The 27,478-nt window shown below is 39.9% G+C and overlaps 2 protein-coding genes across 8 annotated transcripts in view; one reads left to right on the top strand and one right to left on the bottom strand.

The window, feature by feature from the left end:
- gulp1a (GULP PTB domain containing engulfment adaptor 1a) overlaps positions 1-24,262 on the top strand; it is a 157,011-nt gene extending 132,749 nt beyond the window's left edge. For 4 of the 7 annotated variants that reach the window (XM_027168114.2, XM_027168115.2, XM_027168113.2 and 1 more), the window contains 10 exons: positions 3,488-3,549; positions 9,357-9,428; positions 11,447-11,545; positions 13,815-13,952; positions 14,421-14,537; positions 14,695-14,781; positions 15,419-15,640; positions 17,351-17,489; positions 20,036-20,130; positions 23,889-24,262. In XM_027168114.2, the coding sequence (XP_027023915.1) occupies positions 3,488-3,549; positions 9,357-9,428; positions 11,447-11,545; positions 13,815-13,952; positions 14,421-14,537; positions 14,695-14,781; positions 15,419-15,640; positions 17,351-17,489; positions 20,036-20,130; positions 23,889-23,960 (1,103 nt within the window). In that variant the 3' untranslated portion in view covers positions 23,961-24,262. Of the gene's footprint in view, positions 1-3,487; positions 3,550-9,356; positions 9,429-11,446; positions 11,546-13,814; positions 13,953-14,420; positions 14,538-14,694; positions 14,782-15,418; positions 15,641-17,350; positions 17,490-20,035; positions 20,131-22,336; positions 22,348-23,888 lie in introns of all 7 variants that reach the window. The other 3 variants (XM_027168117.2, XM_027168119.2, XM_027168118.2) reach the window with 3 other exon arrangements.
- Positions 24,263-25,009: 747 nt separating this feature from the next.
- col5a2a (collagen, type V, alpha 2a) overlaps positions 25,010-27,478 on the bottom strand; it is a 40,190-nt gene continuing 37,721 nt past the window's right edge. Inside the window, exon 54 of the mRNA XM_027168112.2 lies at positions 25,010-26,939. Within this exon, the coding sequence (XP_027023913.2) occupies positions 26,793-26,939 (147 nt within the window). The 3' untranslated portion in view covers positions 25,010-26,792. The remainder of the gene's footprint in view (positions 26,940-27,478) is intronic.

The following is a 27,478-nucleotide window of genomic DNA, read 5'->3' as shown; positions in this document are numbered from 1 at the left end:
CCATGCATGTCTTTGGACCGGAGGAGGAAACCGGATTCATTTGTGAGGGACACGATAGCTCAGTGGTTAAGGTGTTGGGATACTAATCGGAAGGTCATGAGTTTGAATCCCAGGTCCACCGAGCTGCCACTGCTGGGCCCGTGAGCAAGGCCCTTAACCCTCGATTGCTCAGTTGTATAAATTGAAGTTAAAAAAATGTAAGCAAAATAAATGAATTGAATTGTTACTAAAGCAAGTGATTAATTGCACTGCAAGTGTGCACACACACACACACACACACACACACATTAAACACACTTATAATTATTCTCACAAATCAGGATTTACATATGTGACACTCATAGCACACACTCTCTGTCTTGATAAACAGCAAATTCGATTTTTCTTACTTGCTTTTCAGTGTATGGATCGACACAGAGCATTTTATAAGGCTACAGAACGCCGTCGTCTCGTCATGACGGCTCTGCTTTCTCCTTGAAGGTAGACGTAGGTTTGACAGTTTGTGTGACGCAGAAAGAAACCTTCACCAACGAGGCCAGGTCTTAGCAGCTTCTTTGGATCGTTTGTCACATTCGCGGCTATCTGTCCTCTCTGAGCTGTCTCTGAGACATGTGCAGTGAATCTGTCCGTCACTTATAGTCCACTGAGTCTCATTTATGCTTCTCACACTCTGCAGGTTGAGCTTTTTTTTTCAAGCCTCCTGGAATACGTGACCAGGAATAATTGACCACTGTGGCTTCAGATGGAGCATTTAGCAAATAAACACAAAGAATTATTATTATTATTATTATTATTATTATTATTATTACATTGTGCTCTTAATTCTCAAATGTGATTGGCCATAAGGTGTTATTTTTATTGTCTTTACCAGCAGCAACAATAAACTTGTTCAAAATGTCTCCCAAAAATGCTAACGTTTACTTTTTTTTTTTTTACATGTAAATTTTTTCCTGTCTGTTTTCCTTTGTTTCTGTCTGCTGCCTTGCCCTGTTGTTAATTGTTTGCTCCGCCCACTTCTTGGTTACCATGGACACTAATTGTACTCGATCTTTCCTCCAGGTGTGTTGTCTTTGTCTCTGATCGTCTCTGCTTTGTTATTGGTTCTTGTTCACTATATCTACTCTGTTTGTTCACTTCCCTGGTGTTAGTCGTTGTTTGGTGTAGTATGTTGTCTGTTGTCTAGGATGACAATTATTTATATATATATATATATATATCTCTTCCCGTCATATATTGGTCTTCTTCCTGTCTTGTTTGGTGGGATCTTGGGGACATTAGCACTAAAGTCGTACTGACATTAATAAGAGCCGTTCTGAATGTCAAGTCAGGAGTGACTCCAAGATTATTAAATACCATCTTAATCTATACAGACAGATTACCAATAATACCTCTTCTTCCATTGTTTTTCTGCTGCCATTATATAGAATGTCTGGATTTCATTTGGTTTTGACTTCAGCCCAAAGTCAGTCCAGTGAACAATGGTCACAATGAAACAAGTCTAATATTAAAGGTGGGGTCTCCGATGTTTGAAAGCCAATGTTGACATATAAAATCACCAAAACAGACACGCCCCTAACCCAAACGGGTCCCACCCCTGTATCGATAGCTCCGCCCACACATACGTACGTAACCCAGGCGACTAACAGAAAGAAACGTGTCTTTATCATAGCTGAAGGGAAGAACAATACGATTGTAGATAAACAAACAAGCAAAAATGCCACACAAGCATAATGATGTAAAGGACAAAGGCATATATTAGTTCTATGTAACAAAGCAAAACCAACGTTACTCACCTATCGAGAAGGAAAAAAGCGCCTCGGCGTCTTAAGTAAAGTCGGCCACATATTCACAGGTCGGAGTTTCCCGAGTCGATAACTCCTGAGCTAAACGCTGTTACTACACAAAACGCGGTTGTAGCGGCCTCTCTACATCACTACGATAGAAAAGAGGTGTTATTTGTGTAGTAACAGCGTTTAGCTCAGGAGTTATTGACTCGGGAAACTCCAACCTGTGAATATGTGGCCGACTTCCTGCTCCTTCAGTTCTCTCCAGCGCTGGAAAGCTGATCCTATATTAACACGTCCTACTTCTTGTCCTTATCGTAAGTCTGTCTTCTCTTTCTTTCTTTGATTTTATCCTCCATGTCGATGTTAAAACCGCTTTCTGCTAATGTCACACACGCGCACCGAACACTCTCTCCGCCCGTATCGACAAGCCCCGCCCCTTTCTGCTCATCGGCTACACGTCTGTTTTGTTTTTGTTTTGTTTGTCGTCCCGACTCGGTTTTCTGAAGCGTTTCTCAAACAACGCAGACCCCACCTTTAAGGCAGTGTCCATTAAAGTTCTCACATCCCTAACATTAGTGTTTACCTCCATCTTACAAAAAGAATACATGTTCATGTACGTGTGTAGCTGTTAACTGAAGCAGTGGGATGTAAGCCATTTCCAGTGATAGTTATCCCAGAGTTTGTTAAATCAACACAGAGATTATGTATTCCACAGGGGATCTGTAACGTCTGGCAGAACACAGCATGTCCTTTACCCCTCTCAATGGGCCGCTTTCATTCAGCTTTTATCAGCATTCATTCACCTCTCTGATTACAATCTGAGCCTTTCCTTAAAAACATGTTGACTTTGGCACTGGTTTTCCTTACAACATCTCGTGACCGTGTTTAGGATTCGTGTGCTGACGTCCTTTAAGTTGTCTGTTTGTCTGTCTTTTCCGAGAAAGATTTGTTTTGGCTTACAGACTGAAAGGGGAACTCAGTGGGAATCAGTCAGTGCTTAAAGCTGTGATGTATACCTGTGTAATGAAGCCCCAGATGCTGAAGTCAAAGAATTAATATGCATATGAGTTTAATAATGGTGAAAATTCAAATACGGTATCCAGGAAACTTGAGTCAAGGAACAGGCACAGTTCAAAAGACCAAACATGTGGAGGAGAAACAAACTAATCCGAAAAAACTCAACCCCAAAGTCGGGAACGAGAAAAACACTGAAGCAAACAATGAAAGTCTCAGTATGGAGCATGAATTAACTATATTTCTCTCTGAACGATGGTGTAAACATGCTATATAAAGGATAATAAAACAGGGTGTGTCAATATTCTGGAGAGGGCTCCCTCTGGCGGTTGGGAGGCGCCATTGCAAGTGACATATTCACAACCTGTAATTGATTTAAAGTGTGAATATTTGTCTCCATATTCACTCAGTATCAAACCGAACAGTTCCCCTTAATAGAGAATACAATAGATGATTTCCAGCCTCTCACCAACCTGCCAGTAATCGTAATAAACCTTTTGTGTCTTATTGATTTTGGCACTGGGTCTGGTTAACTGAATTAGAGGACATTTAAGAGGACATGTCCATCTTAGTGACTCTGTATTAGAAATTAATTCACATTCTTTATTGTGAGATGCTTTATCATTTGCAGCATATTTTAAGCTATTTTGAGCTCCACGATTGAATGACGCTTAATTTCTTTTTAGATAAATCATGGATGCATACGCCCGAGGCTCTGGCCAAGCATTTTATCCCCTACAACGCCAAGGTACGTATTCAGGACTTTTTCTCTAATGGGTAGAATGACAGTTTATCAAGCAGTGGGGTGTGACGAAGTCTTCTTTATGAAGTGTTGTAACTCGATTATTGCAGATCATTTGTCTTTTAACCCTTAGATCATCTACTAAAGGTGAATTATATCACTGCATTGTCCATATATTAACGTAATGGGGATATAGAGAGGCTTGAAACACAGGACTCAAAGAAAGGAATATGTGGACTTTAAAAAGAACCAAGATGCTCTGGGATGTATCTAGGGCTGGGCGATACGGCTGAAAACTGTATCACGATATCAGCGTGTCATATCGGTCGATATCGATAATTATTGATATTTTTTATGACCCATTTAAAATAAGGACCAGGAGAAAAATATATTAGATTTAAAGCTTTTTATTTTAAACCTAACCTTCGTCTGATCAGAATCCCCTCAGTTATTAAGACAGAAACGTCACCAACCAGGAAACCTCCAATAATTATAATGTAAACATAAGTCTAAAGTCACAATGAACACTTAACTATTATCTCTTAACATGATATAAATAAAGTGAATAAAGTGTGTAAATATATGTTTATGTAAATGTTTATGTAAAAAATGTAACTTGTCTATGGCTCACGTTATTAGGATGTATATTACGTAACACAATTTATTGCATAAAACACGGCAACGGTGAGGTTTTCGTGCCAGACGGATATTACGGATGACCGCTGAGATCCTAGGACACCTTGGTGCGAAAAATGAATGTACATCCAGTGAGAGGCTGTTCTGTGAAGGGCAAAAATGAACTTATAAAATGTTGAGGTGAATTTGCTAAAACTCTAGAAATCCACATCGGGTTCCTCTAAAAACAGGCTACAGCGGGCACAGGACCACCTAAACGTGAGAAATGAAGAGAAATCTCTTCAGCCTGATTCTTTTCCTACAGTTTTATTTCATTGTTCTTACCTTTTTTATTAATTTGAAACTTTAGTGTTATCCAAAACATTTATATCCTATTGAGTAGTGAAGTATAATATATAAGTACTTTTCTGTAGCTCCACAGTCCTAGAGGAAGGTTGGCTCAGTGTACTGTGTGCTGCAGCAGCTGTACTCTGTATAAGGAACTCTGGCAAGGAAACCTCACACTTTCTACTTAGGTTTTATTTAAATGAGGCTTGATATTAGTTTAATGAGGCTTTAATGAACTCAGACTGACGTTTGGTTCATAACTCTTTTGTAATAATTCATAAAATCGAATAATTAATGAGCTCCTTTAGAGACGTATTGTCTTAAGTGTTGAATCCTTCATGCACTGTGTATAAAATATTTATTTATAAAATGTCATATTTATGTATTTAATATTGCTGGAAGAATGGTGGTCAATCATTTTGGTTTTACAAGCCAAAGTGTGTGAGTAAGTGAATAACATTACATTACAGTCCAAGTGCCACATCAGTGTAAAGGTAACTGACAGGGAACGCAGCTCTGAATCGCAGCTCTGAATCGCAGCTCTGAATCGCAGCTCTGAATCGCAGCTCTGAATCGCAGCTCTGAATCGCAGCTCTGAATCGCAGCTCTGAATCGCAGCTCTGAATCCAGCGCTAACTTTCTATTTATAATATTACTGCACTGTAGCCTTTCTAATGCATATCACATAAAACCGCATTTCTTTCTTTCTTTCTTTCTTTCTTTCTTTTTTTCTTTCTTTCTTTCTATTAAAAATGGATATAACTAAATAATTAACAATATAAAAAATAATTCTATAAATATAAACACAATTAAACAGAAATATATATATATATATATATATATATGAGAGAGAGAGGGGGGGGAGACAGAGAGAGAGAAAGAGGGGGGGGAGAGACAGAGAGAGACAGAGAGAGGGAGAGAGAGAGAACAGAGAGAGAGAGAACAGAGAGAGAGAGTAGCAGAGAGAGAGAGAGAAAGAGAGAGAGAACAGGGAGAGAGAGAACAGAGAGGGAGAGAGAGAGAACAGAGAGAGAGAGAGAACAGAGAGAGAGAGAAGGAGACAGAGAGAGAGAGGAGAAGAAAGAGGAGGGAGAGAGAGGAGAGTGGGGAGAGAGAGAAAAGGGAGAGAGAGAAAAGAGGAGGAGGAGAGAGGAGGAGGAGAGAGAGAGAGAGAGAGAGAGAGAGAGAGAGAGAGAGAGAGAGAGAGAGAGAACAGGGAGAGAGAGAACAGAGAGAGGGAGAGACAGAGAAAGAGAGAGAACAGGGAGAGAGAACAGAGAGAGAGAGAGAACAGAGAGAAGGAGAGAAGGAGAGAGAGAGTAGCAGAGAGAGAGAAAGAGAGAGAAAGAGAAGGGGGGAGAGAGAGACAGAGAGAGAGAGAAGGAAAGAGAGAGAGAGAGAGAGAGAGAGAGAGAGAGAGAGAGAGAGAGAGAGAGAGAGAGAACAATTAGTATATAGATGTTCTAATCTTTAGTGGTGTATTTAGATGCTTGTTTTTCACTTATACTTCAAATTCTCATGACACTTGGATGGATGGTTATTTAGATGGATGATTGGTGGGGGATTTAGATGGATGATGGGTGGGGGATTTAGATGGATGATGGGTGGGGGATTTAGATGGATGATGGGTGGGGGATTTAGATGGATGATGGGTGGGGGATTGGATACTTTGGTGGATCGGTGGATGAAATATCGAATGAGAACCTATTGTAATTCTAGATGAAAGCTTTATTAATGTAGACGTGTCGGTCGGTCTGTCTGTCTTCAGTGGTGCTTGTTTTTCACTTAGATTTGAATTTCTCATGAAACTCTGTTCATGTCATTCCTAAGTCAGTCATCTAGCCAAGATATTTTATCTTTTTATTAAGAGATGCTGTGTTTAAGGAGGACGTTGGCTCGGATACGCGGCCTTCTGTCCCAGCACGGCTGTATCGCCGAACCACAGCAGGCACTTATCACTTATCTGCAGGTTATATCATCATTCCGAGGCTCTTCATGACGTTCCTCACTAATCTCCTATTAAGTTGATGCATAGTTACTCTCACTTATTGACGTTATTTCAGAAAAGTACTGAATGCAATATAAAAAAAAAAATCGAAATATCGTTCAGGACCCTAAACAAACAAATAAATAAATAAACAGATGGACCAATATAAATATTTTGATATTAAAAAAAAAAAATTGCAATAAATGTCTTTATTGGCTGCTCAGCACAGCTGAACAGAAACAGGTTTTGTTTTCTTCTCTCCTTCACCTGCTGTTAGGGGATAAGAGACTCCAGTGTAGCTTCTCTCTGATGTCTTACTGAAGCCTGAAATGTACCAGCTGTATCTGAGCTGCCAAAGCTTCTCTCTCACCGGGAGGCTGGAATTGTTGTTTTGTCACAATCTCAGGTGATGGATGAACAGGAATAGATTTTCATGAGATATTCGGAGGTTGTAAAATGTGTTGATGGATGCACGGCTGGATCGACTCGGGTGCGACGTGCATCGACGGACAGTCTTTTACGTCCAATAGCGATCGCCTTTGTGGAACGTGTAGTCGTCCACCTCACAGCAGGGTATGATGTGTCCATCAGCATGACCTTTAGAGTGAACTATCATCTTCATTAGCTTTGTCTTTATAGCATCAATTAGACCATCTCAATTATAATAGTCCAAATACCTGCAGCCAGTAAAAAGGATTAGAGATTCAACACACGTGTATAAAGCTGGAGGTTGTTGTGGAAGTTTGTTGAATCTTGTCACTGCATGCTACTTATTAGTCCAGTTCTAAATGGCATTATACATTTGTTTACACACATGCACACATTTAGATAGAATTCAAGTAGAACAACACGTGTAGAAATAACGTTTAAGCAAATAAAGGATTAGAGTATTTGTGTTGTGACTCACAGAAACTCAGGAAATTTTATTCCTTATTTATTTTTTTTTATTTTTTTATTTTTTTTGTGGTTTCCCCATTTTTTTTAAAATGTTTTTATTTCTTTTTCAAATCCAGTGGACTGTATCTTGGATTACAGTAATATACATATAGCCTTCTTTCACAGTTTGAAGCAGATGGGTGACATGATCTTCTTCTCTCCACTAAAGGCAAAATTAAACACCAACATGTTCATCTATTCACATTCCTATTCAAAAAACCTGAGATGCTTTAAAATGATAGTCTTTAAAGGTGCGGTCTCTGTCGTTTGAGAAATGCTTCAGAAAAGTGCGTCGGGCCGCCAAACAAAACAAAACTAAGGTGTAGCCAATGAGCACAAAGGGGCGTGTCTTGTCGATATGCGGCGGAGAGAGTGTTCAGTGCGCATGTGTGACGTTAGCAGAAAGCGGTTTTAACATCGACATGGAGGATAAAAACAAAGAAAGAAACTGAACGTCTTCCGCGTGAAACGGAGCTAAACCTCACGGGTTATACTTGGGTTATACTTGGGTTATACTTGTCTGGTGTATGTATGGGGCGGAGCCATCAATACGGGGGTGGGACCCATTTGGGTTAGGGGCGTGTTTGTTTTGGTGATTTCAAATGTCAACATTGGCTTTCAAACAACAGAGACCCCACCTTTAAGTGTTTGCCATGTTGTATTATATTTTTTAACATACTGAACCTCCAGTTCTCAGCCTACTTTGAATATGACTCACTCTATTAATTGGTCTGCTGTATCTCTGCTGTATCCCTGCTGTATCTCTGCTGTATCCCTGCTGCATCTCTGCTGTATCCCTGCTGTATCCCTGCTGTATCCCTGCTGTATCACTGCTGTATCCCTGCTGTATCCCTGCTGTATCACTGATGTATCTCTGCTGTATCCCTGCTGTATCTCTGCTGTGTCCTTGCTGTATCTCTGCTGTATCCCTGCTGTATCTCTGTTGTGTCCTTGCTGTATCTCTGCTGTATCTCTGCTGTATCCCTGCTGTATCCCTGCTGTATCCCTGCTGTATCACTGATGTATCTCTGCTGTATCCCTGCTGTATCCCTGCTGTATCTCTGTTGTGTCCTTGCTGTATCTCTGCTGTATCCCTGCTGTATCCCTGCTGTATCCCTGCTATATCCCTGCTGTATCTCTGCTGTGTCCTTGCTGTATCTCTGCTGTATCTCTGCTGTATCCCTGCTGTATCTCTGCTGTATCTCTGCTGTATCTCTCAGCCTAATGTCACGCAGACTATTTTTATATGTATTATCAAAACATGGAGGAGATGAATTACAGCTGCATCCAAGAACAGAGTGTTTATTACACCTGTTTGAGCATCGTTGTGCTGCTGCCTGTTTACAATTGGACTCAGAATCCATTTGCAGGTTTGACAAAGCGCTGTAGATTTGTGTGCTAGATAGGCAGTGTTTCTAATCCAGGTTCACCATCATTATCCTCCTCAGCAGTATAGAACATCCAGAGAGTAAAAACCCAGAAGCTTTTTGTTTTTTAGCTTTAAAAGTCAGGTGTTATTCCTACTCAAAGTGCCTTTTAATTTTGCCTAAATGGCATATTTTAAAGTAGGTTCATAAAAATAGATGATTTATGTCTGAAAGTCTTTTTTGCAAAGCTCTTGGCCTCGTGGTTCAGCAGTGAGGACGGTTTGTGTTACGCCTTCTTTGGATTCAACTGGTGGTTTTCTGTAGAGCACAACAGCAGCTCACAGTGGCCATCAATTTGAACTGAAACTGCTCAGACATTATTATTATTATTATTATTATTATTATTATTATTATTATTATTGTTATTATTAACTAAGAAATAGTAATGTCTTTTTGCTCTAATATCAGCTTTACACTGCCTTTGTCTCATACTGTGCTGAGGCTCTTGTATGTTGTTCTCTTCACATTGTTTACCCTTTATTGATTTTTTTTGTCCTCAGTTTCTGGGGAACACAGAGGTCGATCAGCCCAAAGGAACAGAGGTGGTGAGAGACGCAGTCCGAAAACTCAAGGTTAGTGAGTGACTAATGACTGTTTAGGACACTCTCACACTGACCGTATGCAGCCAAGAATAGCTTTCCTAAAACTTGTTTGCCTGAATGAATGGTGGTGCCAGGAGCGCCACCTTTTCTCTGTGTTCACAGTGTTCTCTGTGTGCTCAGTGTTCACAGTGTTCTCTGTGTGCTCAGTGTTCACAGTGTTCTCTGTGTGCTCAGTGTTCTGTGTTCTAAGTGTTCGCAGTGTTCTCTGTGTTCGCAGTGTTCGCAGTGTTCACAGTGTTCACCGTGTTCTCTGTGTTCACAGTGTGCTCAGTGTGCTCAGTGTTCTCTGTGTTCTCTGTGTTCGCAGTGTTCTCTGTGTTCGCAGTGTTCTCTGTGTTCGCAGTGTTCTCTGTGTTCGCAGTGTTCGCAGTGTTCTCTGTGTTCGCAGTGTTCTCTGTGTTCGCAGTGTTCTCTGTGTTCTCTGTGTTCGCAGTGTTCTCTGTGTTCGCAGTGTTCGCAGTGTTCTCTGTGTTCGCAGTGTTCTCTGTGTTCTCTGTGTTCGCAGTGTTCTCTGTGTTCGCAGTGTTCTCTGTGTTCGCAGTGTTCGCAGTGTTCTCTGTGTTCGCAGTGTTCTCTGTGTTCTCTGTGTTCGCAGTGTTCTCTGTGTTCGCAGTGTTCTCTGTGTTCGCAGTGTTCGCAGTGTTCGCAGTGTTCGCAGTGTTCTCTGTGTTCGCAGTGTTCTCTGTGTTCTCTGTGTTCGCAGTGTTCTCTGTGTTCGCAGTGTTCTCTGTGTTCTCTGTGTTCGCAGTGTTCTCTGTGTTCGCAGTGTTCTCTGTGTTCTCAGTGTTCTCTGTGTTCTCTGTGTTCGCAGTGTTCTCTGTGTTGGATGGATGGATGGATGGATGGATGGATGGGTGGGTGGGTGGATAGATTGATACCTTGGTGGATGGATGGATGGATACTTAAGTGGGTGGATGGATGAATGGATAGATGAGTGGATGGATAGATAGCCTTGGTGGATGGATGGGTACAGTAGGTGGATGGATGGATATCTAGGTGGAGGGATAAATGGGTGGATTGATACCTTGGTGGATGGATGGATGGATGGATGGATGGATTAATGGATGGATGGATGGATTAATGGATGGATGGATTGATGGATGCATACTTAAGTGGGTGGATGGATGGGTGGATGGATGGATGGATGGATGGGTGGATGAGTGGATGAATGGATGGAAGGATACTGTTGAGGAAGTTTTGGGAAAATAAGCACGCATGTGCAAGAGTAAAAAGGGTTCACAATTTATTGAATGCTGTTGCACAACAGGTCTCAACACTCCGGGTGTAGCATGAGAGAGGAAGGGTGGTGTTAATTTGTTACACTCGGCTTTTATAAACATGATTTAAACACAGAATCTAAGAAAAATAAATAATCTACCATCGGCTAGACGGACAACGCCTGATCGTCTCCTGCTCAGGACGATCTCACCCTTACCCAGGACTGCCTAGTGTTTATGAGTCAACTCTTATGAGGTTCTTGCTGGGGCATTAAGTTTATATACAAGGTGTTTCACTGTGAGCCGGAGGTTCTTGCTGGGGCATTAAGTTTATATACAAGGTGTTTCACTGCAAGTCGGAGGTTCTTGCTGGGGCATTAAGTTTATATACAAGGTGTTGCACTGTGAGTCGGAGGTTCTTGCTGGGGCATTAAGTTTATATACAAGGTGTTTCACTGCGAGCCGGAGGTTCTTGCTGGGGCATTAAGTTTATATACAAGGTGTTGCACTGTGAGTCGGAGGTTCTTGCTGGGGCATTAAGTTTATATACAAGGTGTTTCACTGTGAGCCGGAGGTTCTTGCTGGGGCATTAAGTTTATATACAAGGTGTTTCACTGTGAGTCGGAGGTTCTTGCTGGGGCATTAAGTTTATATACAAGGTGTTGCACTGTGAGTCGGAGGTTCTTGCTGGGGCATTAAGTTTATATACAAGGTGTTGCACTGTGAGTCGGAGGTTCTTGCTCGGTTCCTAACACATTTTGATTTCTGCAGTTTCAAAGACATATCAAGAAGTCAGAAGGACAGAAGACCCCTAAAGTGGAGTTACAAATCTCAATCTATGGAGTGAAGATACTAGATCCCAAAACAAAGGTGTGTTTATATCAGTCTGCTTCTGTCTCTCTCTCTCTCTCTCTCTCTCTCTCTCTCTCTCTATATTTTATATCTAAATAATGTGTATATATATAAATATAAATATATATATATATGTATATATATGTTATATATTATATATAATATATATATCTATAGTTATATATATATATACAATATAGATATAAGTATTATAATTATATATCTATTATTATATATCTCCTTCTCCTATTATTTCTATCTATCTCCTCTCTATATTCTCTTATTCTGTTGTGTTCTATATCTCTATCTTCTATCTGTGTTCTCTCTCTTTCTCTCTATCTCTCTCTATCTCTTATATCTCTTGTGTTCTCTTCTATCTCTTGTTCTCTCTCTCTTCTCTCTCTCTCTCTGTGTTTATCTTCTCGATTCTCTATCTCTCTCTCTCTCTCTCTCTCTCTCTCTCTATCTCTCTCTCTCTCTCTCTCTCTCTCTCTCTCTCTCTCTCTCTCTCTCTCTCTCTGTGTACAATCCCCCCATGGATGCAGAAGAAGAGTAAGCATTCATATTGATATTTATTTCCTGTTTCTCTGTGATACTTGTCTGCAGGACTCATCTAAATGCTGCCTCACCACTCAGACAGCACTTGTTAGTATCTTATATGTTAGATTTATCTCTCCAATATCTAAAAGGTTTCTTAACGTAATGCAGAAATGAGGATTGTAAAACACAGTCAGTTACAGATGTCTTCACCCTGCAGAACTTTGTGCTGCAATAAATACAGAGCCGTATTGTCTATATGATGCGCCGTGGTTCATCTCAGTGAAAGTGTGCAGATGCTCAGGAACAGCTGGTGTGCTTCCATCTTTTAATAGAGTTTACGCTGTGGTTGTATTGATGTCTGTTGTCTGGTAATTCATCTTCTGCTCGTCTCTCTCCTCTTTCTGAATCATTGTTTTTCTCCAGTACAGCTACAGTATGTTCTTCCCTGAAATAAACTTAAGCTGAGCTTAAAGGTGGGGTCTCCGATGTTTGCAAGCCGGCCACATATTAGTAAAGTAAAGTTTAAGTAAAGTCGGCCACATATTCACAGGTCGGAGTTTCCCGAGTCGATAACTCCTGAGCTAAACGCTGTTACTACACAAAACGCGGTTGTAGCTGCCTCTCTACATTACTACGATAGAAAAGAGGTGTTATTTGTGTAGTAACAGCGTTTAGCTCAGGAGTTATTGACTCGGGAAACTCCAACCTGTGAATATGTGGCCAACTTCCTGCTCCTTCAGTTCTCTCCAGCGCTGGAAAGCTGATCCTATATTAACACGTCCTACTTCTTGTCCTTATCGTAAGTCTTTCTTCTCTTTCTTTCTTTGTTTTTATCCTCCATGTCGATGTTAAAACCGCTTTCTGCTAACGTCACACACGCGCACCGAACACTCTCTCCGCCCATATCGACAAGACACGCCCCTTTCTGCTCATCGGCTACACGTCTGTTTTGATTTTTGTTTAGTTTGTCCTTCCGACTCATTTCCTGAAGCATTTCTCCAACATCGGAGACCGCACCTTTAAAACACGATGCTCTAATTGCACTGCACATTTTGCACGTATTCACATACTGTAAGCTTAGTGGGTGATTTATAACCCCGTTATGTAAAGGATAAAATTAAAATAATCAGTCATGCGATTCTGTGATACAGCAATTCTTACATGTTCTGTAATATTTTATTATTATTATAATATCACTGCAACTTCCCAAAGCTAACACTGTAAAAAACGATATAAATAACGGTATATTGTTTCTGTTCTAATTTACTCTATAGCAGCTGCACACCGAATGCGTTCCCCCTTTTTATTGGGGTCAGAAAGACAAAGCAGTTTAATTTACTGAGGAAAATGCAGACATCAAAATCAAGGTCAATGTTTCTTGTCATTCAAGGACATGAAAAAGAACGAAACCAAGTACTGAGGTCCGAGCGATCGCAGTTAGACAGATATATGACTTAAAAAAAAAAGAACTATAAATTAAAACTGTAAAATTAAAACTCAAAATTAAGAGTAATAGTAAAAAGCAGCAGTAAACAGTAAACAATGATTAATGGTATTATTGTCTATTAAAAGAGTCTCAGTACTTATGTCACTGATGCTGTGCAGCCTTGGTCCTGAGGTGTAGAAGGTAAACCTATTATCTACCTGTTATACGTTCCCCGATAATATCGCATTGTAAATAGACATGGGTTATATTGACTTATTGCCTTTTTCATATTATCGATCAAACTACTACTTCTCTTCACAGGAAGTGCAGCACAATTGCCAGTTGCACCGAATATCCTTCTGCGCAGACGATAAAACAGACAAAAGGATATTCACGTTCATCTGCAAAGACTCGGAATCCAACAAACATCTCTGCTACGTGTTCGACAGTGAAAAATGCGTAAGCTGACACACTCGTCGCTCGTTACGCTGATCGCTATAGACGTGTCGTGGGTGTAGTTTTGTACGACCGGGTTCGGAGTTAACGGATCGAGATCATACGTAGTGAAGAGTTAATTCTGTAAATCAATTTGTGTGTGTGTGTGTGTGTGTGTGTGTGTGTGTGTGTGTGTGTGTAGGTTAAAGGCAAGTGCTTATAAGTAAAGGTAGTTGTCTAGACTGTATTGAAAATCTCTATTGAAGAAGAACATTCTGTGAACCTTAGATGTGGCCGTGGACTTGGAATAAGTAAATATTTATGTAACTTTTGAAGTCATGACATCAGCTCAGACTGAATGTGGCTTACAGACTGAAAAGGCTTTTTCCAAAAGATTACAGACTACAGATTGTCATTATATAAATGCAGACTGAAAAAAAAAGTAGTGCATTGTATTAAGACAAATAAAAAGTCTGTTTGTTTTTTTTTTAGGCAGAAGAGATCACTCTGACAATCGGGCAGGCGTTCGATTTGGCCTACAAGAAGTTCTTAGAGTCGGGAGGGAAAGACGTGGAAACGAGGAAACAAATAGCAACCCTGCAGAAACGAGTAAGCTTTAAGATCTTCCACTAAACGTAAGGGTTGTAGCTTCTCCTCAGACATTTTCCCTGTAATGACAAACAGAAAATTGTTTTTCTCCCCACAAAAAAACCCCCAGAGTCTCAGTTTACATCTCGAGGAACATTGTCTTCACTTTTCTCCACAGATTCAGGAGCTTGAGACTGAAAACTCAGAATTGAAAAAACAGTTGCAAACGCTGGAAGAACAACTGCTCATCGCTCAAGTTCCTCCTGTAAGGACTACATGGAGTGTGTGTGCTCGTGTGTGTGTGTGTGTGTGTGCGCGCTCGTGTGTGTGTGTGTGTGCGTGCATGTGTGCGTGCATGTGCGTGTGTGTGTGCGTGTGCGTGCGTGTGTGTGTATGAGTGTGTGTGCATGCGCGTGTGTGTGCATGAGCGTGTGTGTGTGTGCGTGTGTGTGCATGCGCGTGTGTGTGTGTGCGTGTGCGTGCATGTGTGTGCGTGTGTGTGCATGCGCGTGTGTGTGCATGCGCGTGTGTGTGCGTGTGTGTGCATATGTGCGTGTGTGTGTGTGAGTGTGTGTGCGCGCGCATATGTGCGTGTGCGTGTGTATGTGCATGCGCGTGTGTGTGCATGTGTGCGTGTGTGTGTGCGTGCGTGTGTGTGTGTGTGCGCATGCGCGTGTGTGTGCATGCACGTGTGTGTGCGTGTGTGTGCATATGTGCGTGTGTGTGTGTGTGTGCGCATATGTGCATATGTATGTGCGTGTGTGCATATTTATGTGCGTGCGTGTGTGTGTATGTGCATGTGTGCGTGTGTGTGTGTGTGTGTGTGTGTGTGTGTGTGTGTATGAGGAAATGCTGTGTGTAACTACTTAAACTCTCTTCGCTCTCCATCTGTTTCCCTGCAGTTGCTTCACATTAACTCTACTAACGAGACCTACATGCTGCAGAGACCCTCGTCTCTCTTCTGGTGTCACAATCTGTCCTTCTCCTGTGTAGAAATCTCTTCTGTTACACTAACACCAATGAGCTCTCCTGACTCCAGTGTGTCGGCTGGAGTTCTGACTCCTCCTCCCTCCAAACCTGCCTTGCCAAAGCCCCTGACTGGAGTCAGTCTCCCTCGGCCAAGAGTAACAGACAAAACGACTGCAGTCACTTTACTTTTCTTCCTCCGTCACTTCTTTACTTTTCTCTCGTCTGTATTACAGTAACGTTCATCTTCTCTGTTTCTGAGTCAGAGCAAGAGATGCAGAAATACTCACTTATAGGTTTCTTCTTCTTCTTCTTCTTCTTCTTCTTCTTCTTCTTCTTCCTCTTCTTCATCTTCTTCTTCTTCTGAGGAAGAGGAGGGGAGGAGGAGGACGAAGAGGAAGAAGAGAAGAAGAAGGAGGAGAGAAGAAGAGGAAGAGGAGGAGGAAGAGGAGAGAGGAGGAGGAGGAGGAAGAGGAGGAGAGGAGGAAGAAGAAGATGAGGAGGAGGCGGAGGAGGAGGCGGAAGAGGAGGAAGAGGAGGAGAGGAGGAGGAAGAGGAGGAGGAGGAGGAGGTGGAGGAAGGAGGGAAGAGGAGGAAGAAGAGGAGGAGGAGGAAGAGGAGGAGGAGGAGGAGGAGGAAATGGAAGAAGAGGAGGAGGAAGAAGAGGTGGAGGAGGAGGAGGAAGAGGAGGAAGAGGAGGAGGAAGAAGAGAGGGAGGAGGAGGAAGGGGAGGAAGAGGAGGAAGAAGAAGAGGAGGAGGAGGAGGAGAGGAGGAGGAGGAAGAGGAGGAGGAGAGACGAAGAGAGGAGGGAAGAGGAGGAGGAAGAAGAGGTGGAGGAAGAGGAGGAGGAGGAGGAGGAGGAGGAAGAGGAGGAGGGAGGAGGAGGAGGAAGAGGAAGAAGAGGAGGAGGGGGAGAGAGGAGGGGGAGGAGGAGGAGAGGGGGAGGAAGAGGAGGAGGAAGAAGAAGAGGAGAGGAGAGGCAGGAGAGGAGGGGGAGGGAGGAGGAGGAGGCGGAGGAGGGGGAAGCGGAAGAAGAAGACGAGGAAGAGGAGGAGGAGGAGGAGGAGGGAGGGGGGAAGAGGAGGTAAGAATAAGAGGAGGAGGAGGAGGAGGAGGAGGAGGAGGGGGAAGAGGAAGAAGAAGAAGAGGAAGAGGAGGAGGGAGGCGGCGGAGGAGGAGGAGGAGGAGGAAAAGAGGAGGGAGGAGAAGCCTCTTCTTCTTCTTCTTCTTCTTCTTTGTCGTCATCTTCTTCTTCCTCCTCTTCTTCTTCTTCTTCTTCTCCTTCTTCTTCTTTTTCGTCTTCTTATTATTAGAAGTTTTAAAACACAATGACATCATGGTGTGATTCAGCTCGATATACGTGTATAATTTTATTTAAAAATGCTTTTTCTTTCTTCACCTTACAGCCAGTTTAAGTTGATTTATATCAGTAGCTTTGTGCACGTGGACTCCAAGCCACAGGTTTTCTTTAGAGGAGATTTATTAAAAGTTAAAGTATTTAGCTAATCTTTAACATCCTGACAGAGGAACCAAAAATTTTACAAATATCCTGATATTTAATAATCCTAATATATTTTAGAAATATCCTGATAATTAAGCAAAAAAAAAAAGTCATCAATTTCCCCTATTACTGAATGACACTGTAAATTAGATTAAAACATTTATAGGTGTTTAATACAGTCAGAAACTACACACAGAAAAAGCTCACGTTTGGCTGAGTTGAGAAAACCGTTGAGAAAAAATGGTCTTACTTTATTTTTATTAATAATTTCTATTAAAATCTTCCAATCTGGTTGAATTACAGAAAAAAAAAGGATTCTATAAGCACTAAAGTTACTGATCTCATCACTGCTCGTTTTTTCGGCAGGGTGGAAACAACTCCAAAGCTCCCACAGATATTTTCGACATGGTTCCGTTCTCTCCGGTGGCGCCTCTGGTTCCTCTCCCAGCCAGTAATTCTTCACCTCCTCCTCCTCCTCCTCCTCCGGCGAAAGCGACCGAGATCAGTCAGTTTCATTTTACTGAGAAATCGTTTTATTAAGACCTTTTCCTCTACCCTGTATTTGTTTAATTAATTTAACTTTGCTTTCTGTTGTAGAAAAATATTAAACTATACAGCTGAACTCAAGAACAGTTAGTCTTGAGTAGTGAGACAGTGAGACATGAGACATCAGTGAGTAGTGGGACATCAAACTGGACTCCATAGCAGCTTTTATTGGCCAAGGATCCGCCCAAAGGCGCTCTGACTGACATCTGATGTAACCAATCACAGTTATTATTGTTCAATGTTCGGTTTACAGGCATGAAGATGTAAGAAAGGGAACGTTCATTTTATATAGTCGTCCAGATTAATCAGTCCGTATTGTGAACTCCGTATCGTTTGGAAAATCACACGTTTAGCCGATCCACATACTGTAAGCGCTCATTGTCACAGCTGTAAACACGGTGACTTCTTCACAATGGCTTCGTTTCCACGTGGACTGTAAAAAACATAACATAAGTCTAAAAAAAGTCCTAAAAATCCAACCAATCAGGTGATGACTTCAAAAGTGCTGAAGTGTTTCTGATTGTTTGTGTAATACAGTATGTATCAGACATTCAGCCAGCGGTTTGAGGGCCGAGGCTGAGACTACTGAAAAGTTAGAGCAACTAGACGGACATCAGCTGACCTCTCGTCTCTGTACTGTATAATGAAGCGATTGCAAAATTGTTAATGTTAAAGATAGTAACAATTTTGAAGACTGTAGTGATATGACACGTGACAGCGTACGTGACGTTATATTCGCCATCGTTTTAAAGACGTATGACAATGTGGAGGTTATCGTCTTTAGTCGTCCTGATAACAATTACAATGGATTTCATCCGTTAAAGCATCCATCAAGATCCCAGTGTCATCCCTCAGAGCCGTAGGTGGCAGATTAAAGGATTAAATCATCCCATTAAGGTATTATAGACAACGGCACGACGTTAATTAGGTGCCGTTAGTTTTCTTCCTTTTTTATCCAAGGTCCGATTTTTCTGTTCGCTCGATGTTTAGTTACTGTAAAAATCTTATTATTGAGTTTATTAAAGCAAAATGTCAAAACACATCAAGATATTTTCCAAGCTAGGAAAGGTTTCCCAAATGAAACCTCTTGTTGAAATGTTTCACATGGAATATTCTTGAAGTGTTTAGTGATCCTTGTGCTAACTTGTTGGTTATTAGTTCCGTAAAACAAAAGAGGAAGCACTTCTGTTCTCCCTCATAATTTTAAAGCAACATCATATTCATGAGATTTCCAGGCGTTGGTAGAAATGGTGGACTCGGTATGAAGCTGAGTTCTACTCGACTACAAACTGTTGTAGAAAGGACATTATTTACATTAACATTATTTACATTGACATTATTTACATTGACATCATTTACATTAACATCATTTACATTAACATTATTTACACAGACATTATTTACACTGACATTATTGAATGACTACTTGAATGTGCTACTCCCAGCAGTAGTCGCATAGTATTGTGGGTAATGTAGGAAACTCTTAACGAAAGTAAAATTAGTTTTGGAGTTCTGGAGTTTTTATTTGCCACTACTGCCTTCTGCTTGCTCATTAGGGTATAAATATAAATTATTATAAAAATAAATTCTGTTGTTAAAGGACAAATATGCAAATCATTCAGAAAATATATATAGTTCTGTATGTTCAATCTGAAGCTGTGAAACTGTGAAGCAAAATATGTGTATTTCGAAAATAAATAAAGGAATTTCAGAATGCGCAAATATCAAATAGAATTATTTATTATGTTTAGGTATGTTTTAGGTTCGTAACCCTGGTATTGATTTATCATGCCTTGTATCACTGGGCCTTTTTACACCCGGTCACTTCATGTGTTGTCTCTGATCCGATAGCTATCTGATTTGTTAAAACTGTCCCATTTACATCAGGCCACATAAACGCGTCTCGGCGAACCGGATATCGATCCCATCTTTCTACTCCCGCCCAAAATGCTAATAAATTTTACCTCATTTCCGGGGTAATTGAAACAGAACACACTTTGGTGTCTGCGGTTTTCAGAATGCGATCGAAAAGAAGACGTAAAAACCGGTTACGACGTTTATGCTACAAAAAACAGCGTTTACTGTTTGCTGCGTTTTCGCTGGCGGCAGCAGCGCGTTTTAAGCCCCGACGAGACGCCTGGGTGAAAGATAACCTGCGAGTGACGTAGTTCCGTTTGGGAGGAGTATAGCGCTGACGTATGTGGCTCGAACAACCACATTCATTTACAACTGTCCAGTTTCATCTGAAACGCGTCCCAGACCACCTCCTGAAGGGGTTTGTACCATCGGGTTTATATCCGTCTCCAAAACGTTTCGGAGGGCGTTTAGACCTGGTCTTTTTACCGCCGGGTAGATATCAGATCACAGAAAACACAGGAAGTGACCAGGTGTAAAAAGACCCTTTACTTGTCAGTATGTGTGATGACGTGTCTGTGTTGTTTTGAGACGATGTCCATTATTAAATGCGCTATACAAATAAATTTGAATTTGTGTTGTGTCCTTCAGGAAGGGACCTGTTCGGGGCCGAGCCCTTCGACCCTTTCATTTGCGGTGGAGCCGACTTTCCCCCAGACGTCCAGTCGCGGCTGGATGAGATGCAGGTGACTGCGAGTCTGAATCATGGCCGAATAATCGTACAATGATGGGTTTATAAATAATTTCACCAAATGGACTGATGTACACGAGCCGACGGTGTGCTGTATGAGTGCACTGGCATTCATATCAATCAGAGGAAAATTCCTTCCAGCGTTTCTCCATAGCCGAGTCATGGATCGTTATGACTTTGGCTCACTGGCTGTAATTAATCTGAGCATGTTGTCCCAGCTGTGTCGATCCTGCTGTGACTCTGCTGTGATGTATGAATTTAGCCCTGATCTTGACCTGAACACCAGCTGCACTGAACAAAACGCTGTTGTCTTTGAGTTAAAGGAGCAGATGTATATGTTTAGGCCTGCGTTTAATGCAGAGATCATCAGTCTTCCTGGGGACATTGTTGTGTACGCTTTATTATTCAAACTAGACAACAAAATAATTAATAATAATGATGTGGCTTTTTTTTTCAGAGAAGGGTGACAGACTATGGGAGCAGATAGGAAATGGTTGTGGTTAAGAGAAACAATAATTAAAGCTTCACTGTGTTTAAGAGGTCAATAAATATAGGGGTTAAGATCAGATTAAACAGCCACAACTTTAAATTTAACCAGATAAACACACACACAACCTGCTTGACAGATTACATCTCAATTTCATCAAATACATCCTGTTAGCTAACGTTAGCAAAATGTAAAATGTTAGCATCGTTTTTCTCTGTTGATGACCTTATCTCTGTTAATCTTTTAGATTTCTACAAATTGCTCAGATTTACTCAGTTATTGTTATCACATTAACAGCACCGGAGGTAGATTATATCGATTAATCTTGAAGGGAAGGTTGTGTGAATGGAACATGCGATGAATTTGAGTATCACGCAAATAAACCCCCAGAAGGGGGCGCTGTCTCACAGCATGGCTGGGTTTAAATTAAGCCATTAAATATATACCTTTATTTTGTCACATAGACATTACAGCACAGTGAAATTCTTTCTTCACATATACCAACTTTAGAGGTTGGAGTCAGAGCACAGGGTCAGTCATGATACAGCACCACTGGAGCAGAGAGAGTTAAGGGCCTCGCTCAAGGGCCCAACAGTGGCAGCTTGACAGTACTGGGGCTTGACCCCCGATCCTCTCGACAACCCAGAGCCATAACTGCTTGAGCCACCACTGATATGAAAGGCGTAAACAAAAAAAGTGCCTTTTTAAATTGCAAACAGGCTGCATGCATTTTTGTCGAGTCTCACACTTTGCTGAAATACGTGTGCTATTTGACTTTTTTTCTCTCATGTGTTTCCAGTTTTTTTTTTTTATGATTTCACAAAACAGCTTTTTGATGAGAGTGAAGGGTGTAATAAATGTTTTAGGCAGAGCACACACTTGCACACATGTAAGTATATCCGTCAGATTTGCTTGTATTCATTAGCAGTTTTAGCAGGTATGAAATCTGGGTTATAAAATTTTGCTAAACAAATTCACAGTTGGGAGGCACGGTGGCTTAGTGGTTAGCACGTTTGCCTCACACCTCCAGGGTTGGGGGTTCGATTCCCACCTCCGCCTCGTGTGTGTGGAGTTTGCACGTTCTCCCCATGCCTCGGGGGGTTTCCTCCGGGTACTCCGGTTTCCTCCCCCGGTCCAAAGACATGCATGGTAGGTTGATTGGCATCTCTGGAAAATTGTCCGTAGTGTGTGTGTGTGTGAGTGTGTGTGTGTGTGTGTGTGTGTGAGTGAATGAGAGAGTGTGTGTGCCCTGTGATGGGTTGGCACTCCGTCCAGGGTGTATCCTGCCTCGATGCCCGATGACACCTGAGATAGGCACAGGCTCCCCGTGACCCGAGAAGTTCGGATAAGCGGTAGAAAATGAATGAATGAATGAATGAACTTCACAGCTTCCTGCATGGACACTAACCCTCTGCTTAGAAAATGCCTCTAGAAATGAAGTCATTAGATACAGGAACTACTTTGTGAGCAAAAGAGGACAAAAAAGTCTGTCTAGTGAACTTATAAGAGAAATAATTTACTTAGATGGAACAAATCTTAACAAAAGAGTAGCTTACTACCTCATCTGCCCTGCTGATAAAATAAGTTGTTAATTAGTTCATAAATGATAAATAAATGACTATCAGAATTCCCCAGTGCAATAGATTAATAATCATTCCTATGAGCCATATTTTTACACTTCTGTTTTCTTTCTTTTTCCTCTTATCGCTGGCAGCGGCAGAGATGGTTTGTATTCTTTCATTCTTACATTTGATTTTATAATTCATTCACCGCAGTCAGAATGTCGTGAACATTTTTATAGGCTTTTTATTTATTTATTTATTTTTGCACATTGTATAAAGTTTTTTTTTTTTTTTAAATTACATTTATAGAATTTTATTTTTCATATTGTTTTGCTAGTATAAATCTTTGTCCATACAGTTGAGGTCATTAGTTTCTTCTTCTTCTTCTTTCGGCTTTTCCCTTCAGGGGTCGCCGTGGCGAATCATCTCTCTCCACCTATCCCTATCTTCTGCATCTTCAACACTTGCACCGACTAGCTTCATATCCTCATTAATTACTGAATTTGCAAAATGTTAAAAATGTAAAAGAAATAAGAAATCATGTTTTATAGTGTCTATTGGAAAGGGTTATGTAGAATATGATAGAAAATTGTATGAAAATATACTAAAAATAAAAAAAAACAAAAAAAACATGTACTTGGTAAAAATTGCAAGAGAATATATATATATATATTCATTTCTGAGTCTGGTTCCTCTCAAGGTTTCTTCCTCATATCCTCTCAGGGAGTTTTTCCTCACCACCATCTCCTCATTAGGTATAGGGATAGATATAGTATCATAAATGTTAAGTTAATCTTTTTAAAATTAATTTTAAACTTTAATTGTACATATTAATTTCTTTATTTTTATCCTTTATTTTTTATTTTTCTTCTTCTTCTTCTTCTTCTTCTTCTTCTTCTATATTTCTTTCTTTCTTTTTCTCTTTCTTCTGTTTCTATACTTCTGTAAAGCCGCTTTAAGACAAAAGCGCTATAGAAATAAATTACATTGAAATTGAATCGAATATAAATATTTTTTTATTGCTGTTGATGTTCATACTGCATTAAATTCGCCATATTATTTAACTGAACTGTGTAATATTTGTCATGCTATATAACTTTTGTAAATTATTCCGATGCATATATCATAATTAGGGTTAATCTGTGGAACGTGTTCGCTTCTGTCCTGTCGGAAGTCATTGGGTCATCAGATTACAGACAAACCACAAAGCTTTCTGTCCTGAAGATTTTCCTGTTATATAAATCGTGGGATTTATAATGCGATCGTATCAACGCAATTTTTGAACGTCACTCTTAGATTATAGGGAACATCAGCTCTAGAAATTTAATCCACACCTTCTGACCAATCGGATTCGAGAAACAAACTACTGTAGGTGGATTAACTCTGATGTCCAAAAACCGTTTAAATATATAAAATTATATACTATATATTATATAAATATTACATAAAGTATAAAATACATGTACAGGGGAATTTTGGTGATATTAGGAGATACGTACTAATAAACGGAAAGTTAAGCTGTGTAGTAGTACAGAGGAAAGTGATGTCATTTTTGTGTGTTTTTTATTTCTCTATTTGTTCAACTCTTATGTTTAGCCAGTTTTAATGAAATGTTTTATTGTTACACATCATTTAGATTTAATTAAAAAAAACATATTTATTCATTACATTTATATTTTGTTTTGTTTCTTTTGCTTTTTCCAGGAGGGGTTCAAAATGGGACTAACAGTAGAGGGCACTGTTTTTTCCCTTGATCCAGTCGACGGTCGCTGCTGATGCCAAGAAGACATTTCTTTGTTTCTTAACTGTTTGCCCATTTGTATGAAAGTGCCAACGTTTTGGGTCTACGGTCAAGTTGTCAGTGTTTTCACCATGAAATTTGTATGTATTTGTATTTGGTATCTGGTTTACAAACAGAAAGTATATTAAAAAGCAGAATGCAAGATGACTATTTTTGTATGAACTGTAACATGTTCATGGAGTTTGGTCATGGAAGTGTGTGTGTGTGTGTGTGTGTGTGTGTGTGTGTGTGTGTGTGTGTGTGTGTGTGTGTGTGTGTGTGTGTGTGTGTGTGTGTGGGCACTTATAGATAATAAAACCGACGGTACAACCTGACATGAAGGCTTCATCAGACACCGTATTCTGTCATCTTGTTCACATAGATGTTGATCTCATTTTATACAGGTGTTGATTTTTTCCCCAGACAAAAGTCCACTCGATGACGGCACACGGCATGACGTTTTAATCGGCACACTTGCGAGATCTGTAATATCAAACCTATAGATTACATTTCATTTTATTTTTTTCCCTTGTTACTCTCATTGGAATCATTGTAATATTTTCTTAACTGGACATTAATATTTTTGATGGATTTTATAACTCTGTAGCTAGATTGTGTAATAATGTGTACTTGTACCGCATATTAATTTCATATTATTATTATTATTATTATTATTATTATTATTATTATTATTATCTATTTTAGTATATTCTTGCACCAGAAAGCACTTTGAAGAAAGAAAAAAAATCCTGTCCATATATTGACCTGTTTTATTTTTTCCTTTTGTTTCGATGGTATTTTTTTACTCTGTATGCAATATTTTAGCCGTCGCTGTTGTAGTCATTAAAGACAGTAATATGCGAGTTCTGATGTTTTTTTTTTTAGTTTTTTTGCTTGTTCATATATATATATATATATATATATATATATATATATATATATATATATATATATATATATATATATATTTGCGTATTTTATGCCCCGAACATCCACAGCACAGTTAACGATGCAGTTTATCAAAAAGCAGAGCTTTATGCAGATGTTGTGACTGTTGAATGGTTTATTTGGATGTGACATGGCAAAAATAGTTCACAAAGTTCCACAGAAATCCTGAGTTTCTGTTAACTTTCTCTCGTTATCACATTTTTAAATGTTTGAATTTGTAAAATGATTCTTTGAGAAATGAAACGTTTCGAGTTCTTTTCTCGTGATGGAAGCTGAGCAGGAGTTGTGCATCCTGTGTCTTATGGAGTGGAGTCATCGTGGGATTCCTCACATCACTGGAATGATGTGGGTAAGATTCTTTCTGTATAAATCTTCTTTGTGGCCGAATCCCTCCATCATCTTTTATATTTCGTGTATACAAAGCATATATTAAATAACATTACAAATAGTCAACACTGTTATTTCATTAAAATAGTTCAGATTTTACACAGTACATAGACACATAGACATCTGGGAATAATATATTTTTAAAAGTACATTAGAAATTCGGAGAGTATTTATAAGCGTAAACATGACGATGATCTCTGATGACAGCTGAAAGATTTTCAGTCTTTTACAAGCAGAATTTAAAAGCAACTTAGAGAAATCCTGGAAATGTGAAGATGCATCATATTATTATTTTTTTTAATACGTACCGAACGCACCAATCATATGAATATACAATTCAGTTTATTGTCCTAAACTTATTTCATGCATCAAAAAGAAATGAATGTATAAAAAAAATAAAAAAAAAAGAAAACGGAAAGTTGGCCTTACCGACCAGACATATGGTTTAAATTACAAAGCAATATACAAATTCTACGCAACATTATTTTTTAGAGAAGAAGAAGAAAGTGCAAGGCTGGTAAGATAGAACATGCTTTAGAAATTAGAGCTACTTAATGGATAGATTATGGGTAATTCTATATTATCTAGGATATTGTATTTACAAAACATGCTCAAGTTCTGCAGTAGTGGATCCCCAAAGAATCCAGTGTGGTTAAACCCCAGAACATAAAGAACAACCCATGAAACTACAAATCATGATAGCAAAAAAAAAAAAAAAAATCTATATAATAATCACGTTTTTAATGAGACGCTGAGTTCGTCAGTGTTGAAGAGATTTTATTTGCACCCCCTCACCCTGCTCTGTACCTTTTTTTTTCTTTTTTAAATTTATTTTATTATCCTGGGAGAAGTGTTGTGACATCGCACCGCCGACTTGTCCCAGTTTGTAAAGACGAGGTAGCTTACGCTAATGATTCAATGTATTCAGTATTTAATGGTCAATTGCATTCAAATGTCATACAATGCAAATGTAATAGAATAGAGATATCAGTTTTAGGAACAGTTTTCAAGAGAAACCACTTATAATGCCATAAAGCATTTCACCAAAACACCAAAAAGTTTTTCTCTATAGCACCATGTGATTCGTTTAAAAAACAAAAGTTAAAAAAAAAAAAAAAAAAAAAAAGTATCAGAAAAAACGTTAAATGCGTTTAATTTCTAAACTGGTCGTCCTTTCAAAACTGCTGGAATAGATGTCAGAGTCAAACAGCAGACGATGGCCTGGAGTTCACTAATCTGTCCTGGTCAAGCCGAATATAGCCAAACAAATGCACTTTCTTGTTTTAATCATTTAATTAAAAACTTGCTAATAAGGGCCAGTTATTTGGAAAGGAACAATAAATATCCTGCTACGGGGCCGGAACAGTCCACAGTACATTATGTACAAGGCTGAGCTTGTCAGCAGTCAGTTCAAGAGTCTCAGGATTCTCTTCAATGCATCTTTGCTCAATTTTTAAAATGTTTTATTTATTATTATTTTTGATTTTTTTTTTCTACAAAAAACAAACAGGCCCAATATCGATGCCAAACTCTTGATCCGGGCGACCGACGTCCATGGTGGCGATATCCATGATAGGTAACCTCGCCGTTTTCTGTGTCCTGTACTCAAAAACTGTCTTTCCCCACTTATTGTTCGCTTGCTGTGAAAAATGGGAAAGAAGGAGAAAAAGCATTTAATCAGTGAGACTGAGTACTAAACGTTCATACCTCTTATATTTTGGGGTAATTCAGTTTATAAATCTGTGTGTAGAGATTTCAGTAATCCGAGACGAGTGGAATTCACTGCCTTGTATGCCGCATATTATCTTAAAGCACAGATACAACAGGAAGGATGTTATTTTAGAGCCCTGACCTTACTGTTTGTTACCTTGACCTTGTTAAAAATCCTTGACCCTGGATGCATTTCAAATAGTGAATACATTCATTCATTCATTCATTTCCTACCGCTTATCCGAACTTCTCGGGTCACGGGGAGCCTGTGCCTATCTTAGGCGTCATCGGGCATCGAGGCAGGATACACCCTGGACGGAGTGCCAACCCATCACAGGGCACACACATTCTCATTCACTCACACACTCACACACTACGGACAATTTTCCAGAGATGCCAATCAATCTACCATGCATGTCTTTGGACCGGGGGAGGAAACCGGAGTACCCGGAGGAAACCCCCGAGGCAC

The sequence above is a fragment of the Tachysurus fulvidraco genome, chromosome 6 (genome assembly GCF_022655615.1).
Source record: "Tachysurus fulvidraco isolate hzauxx_2018 chromosome 6, HZAU_PFXX_2.0, whole genome shotgun sequence".
NCBI classification, from domain to species: Eukaryota; Metazoa; Chordata; class Actinopteri; order Siluriformes; family Bagridae; genus Tachysurus; species Tachysurus fulvidraco.
This window is presented reverse-complemented; position numbering and strand designations above follow the sequence as displayed.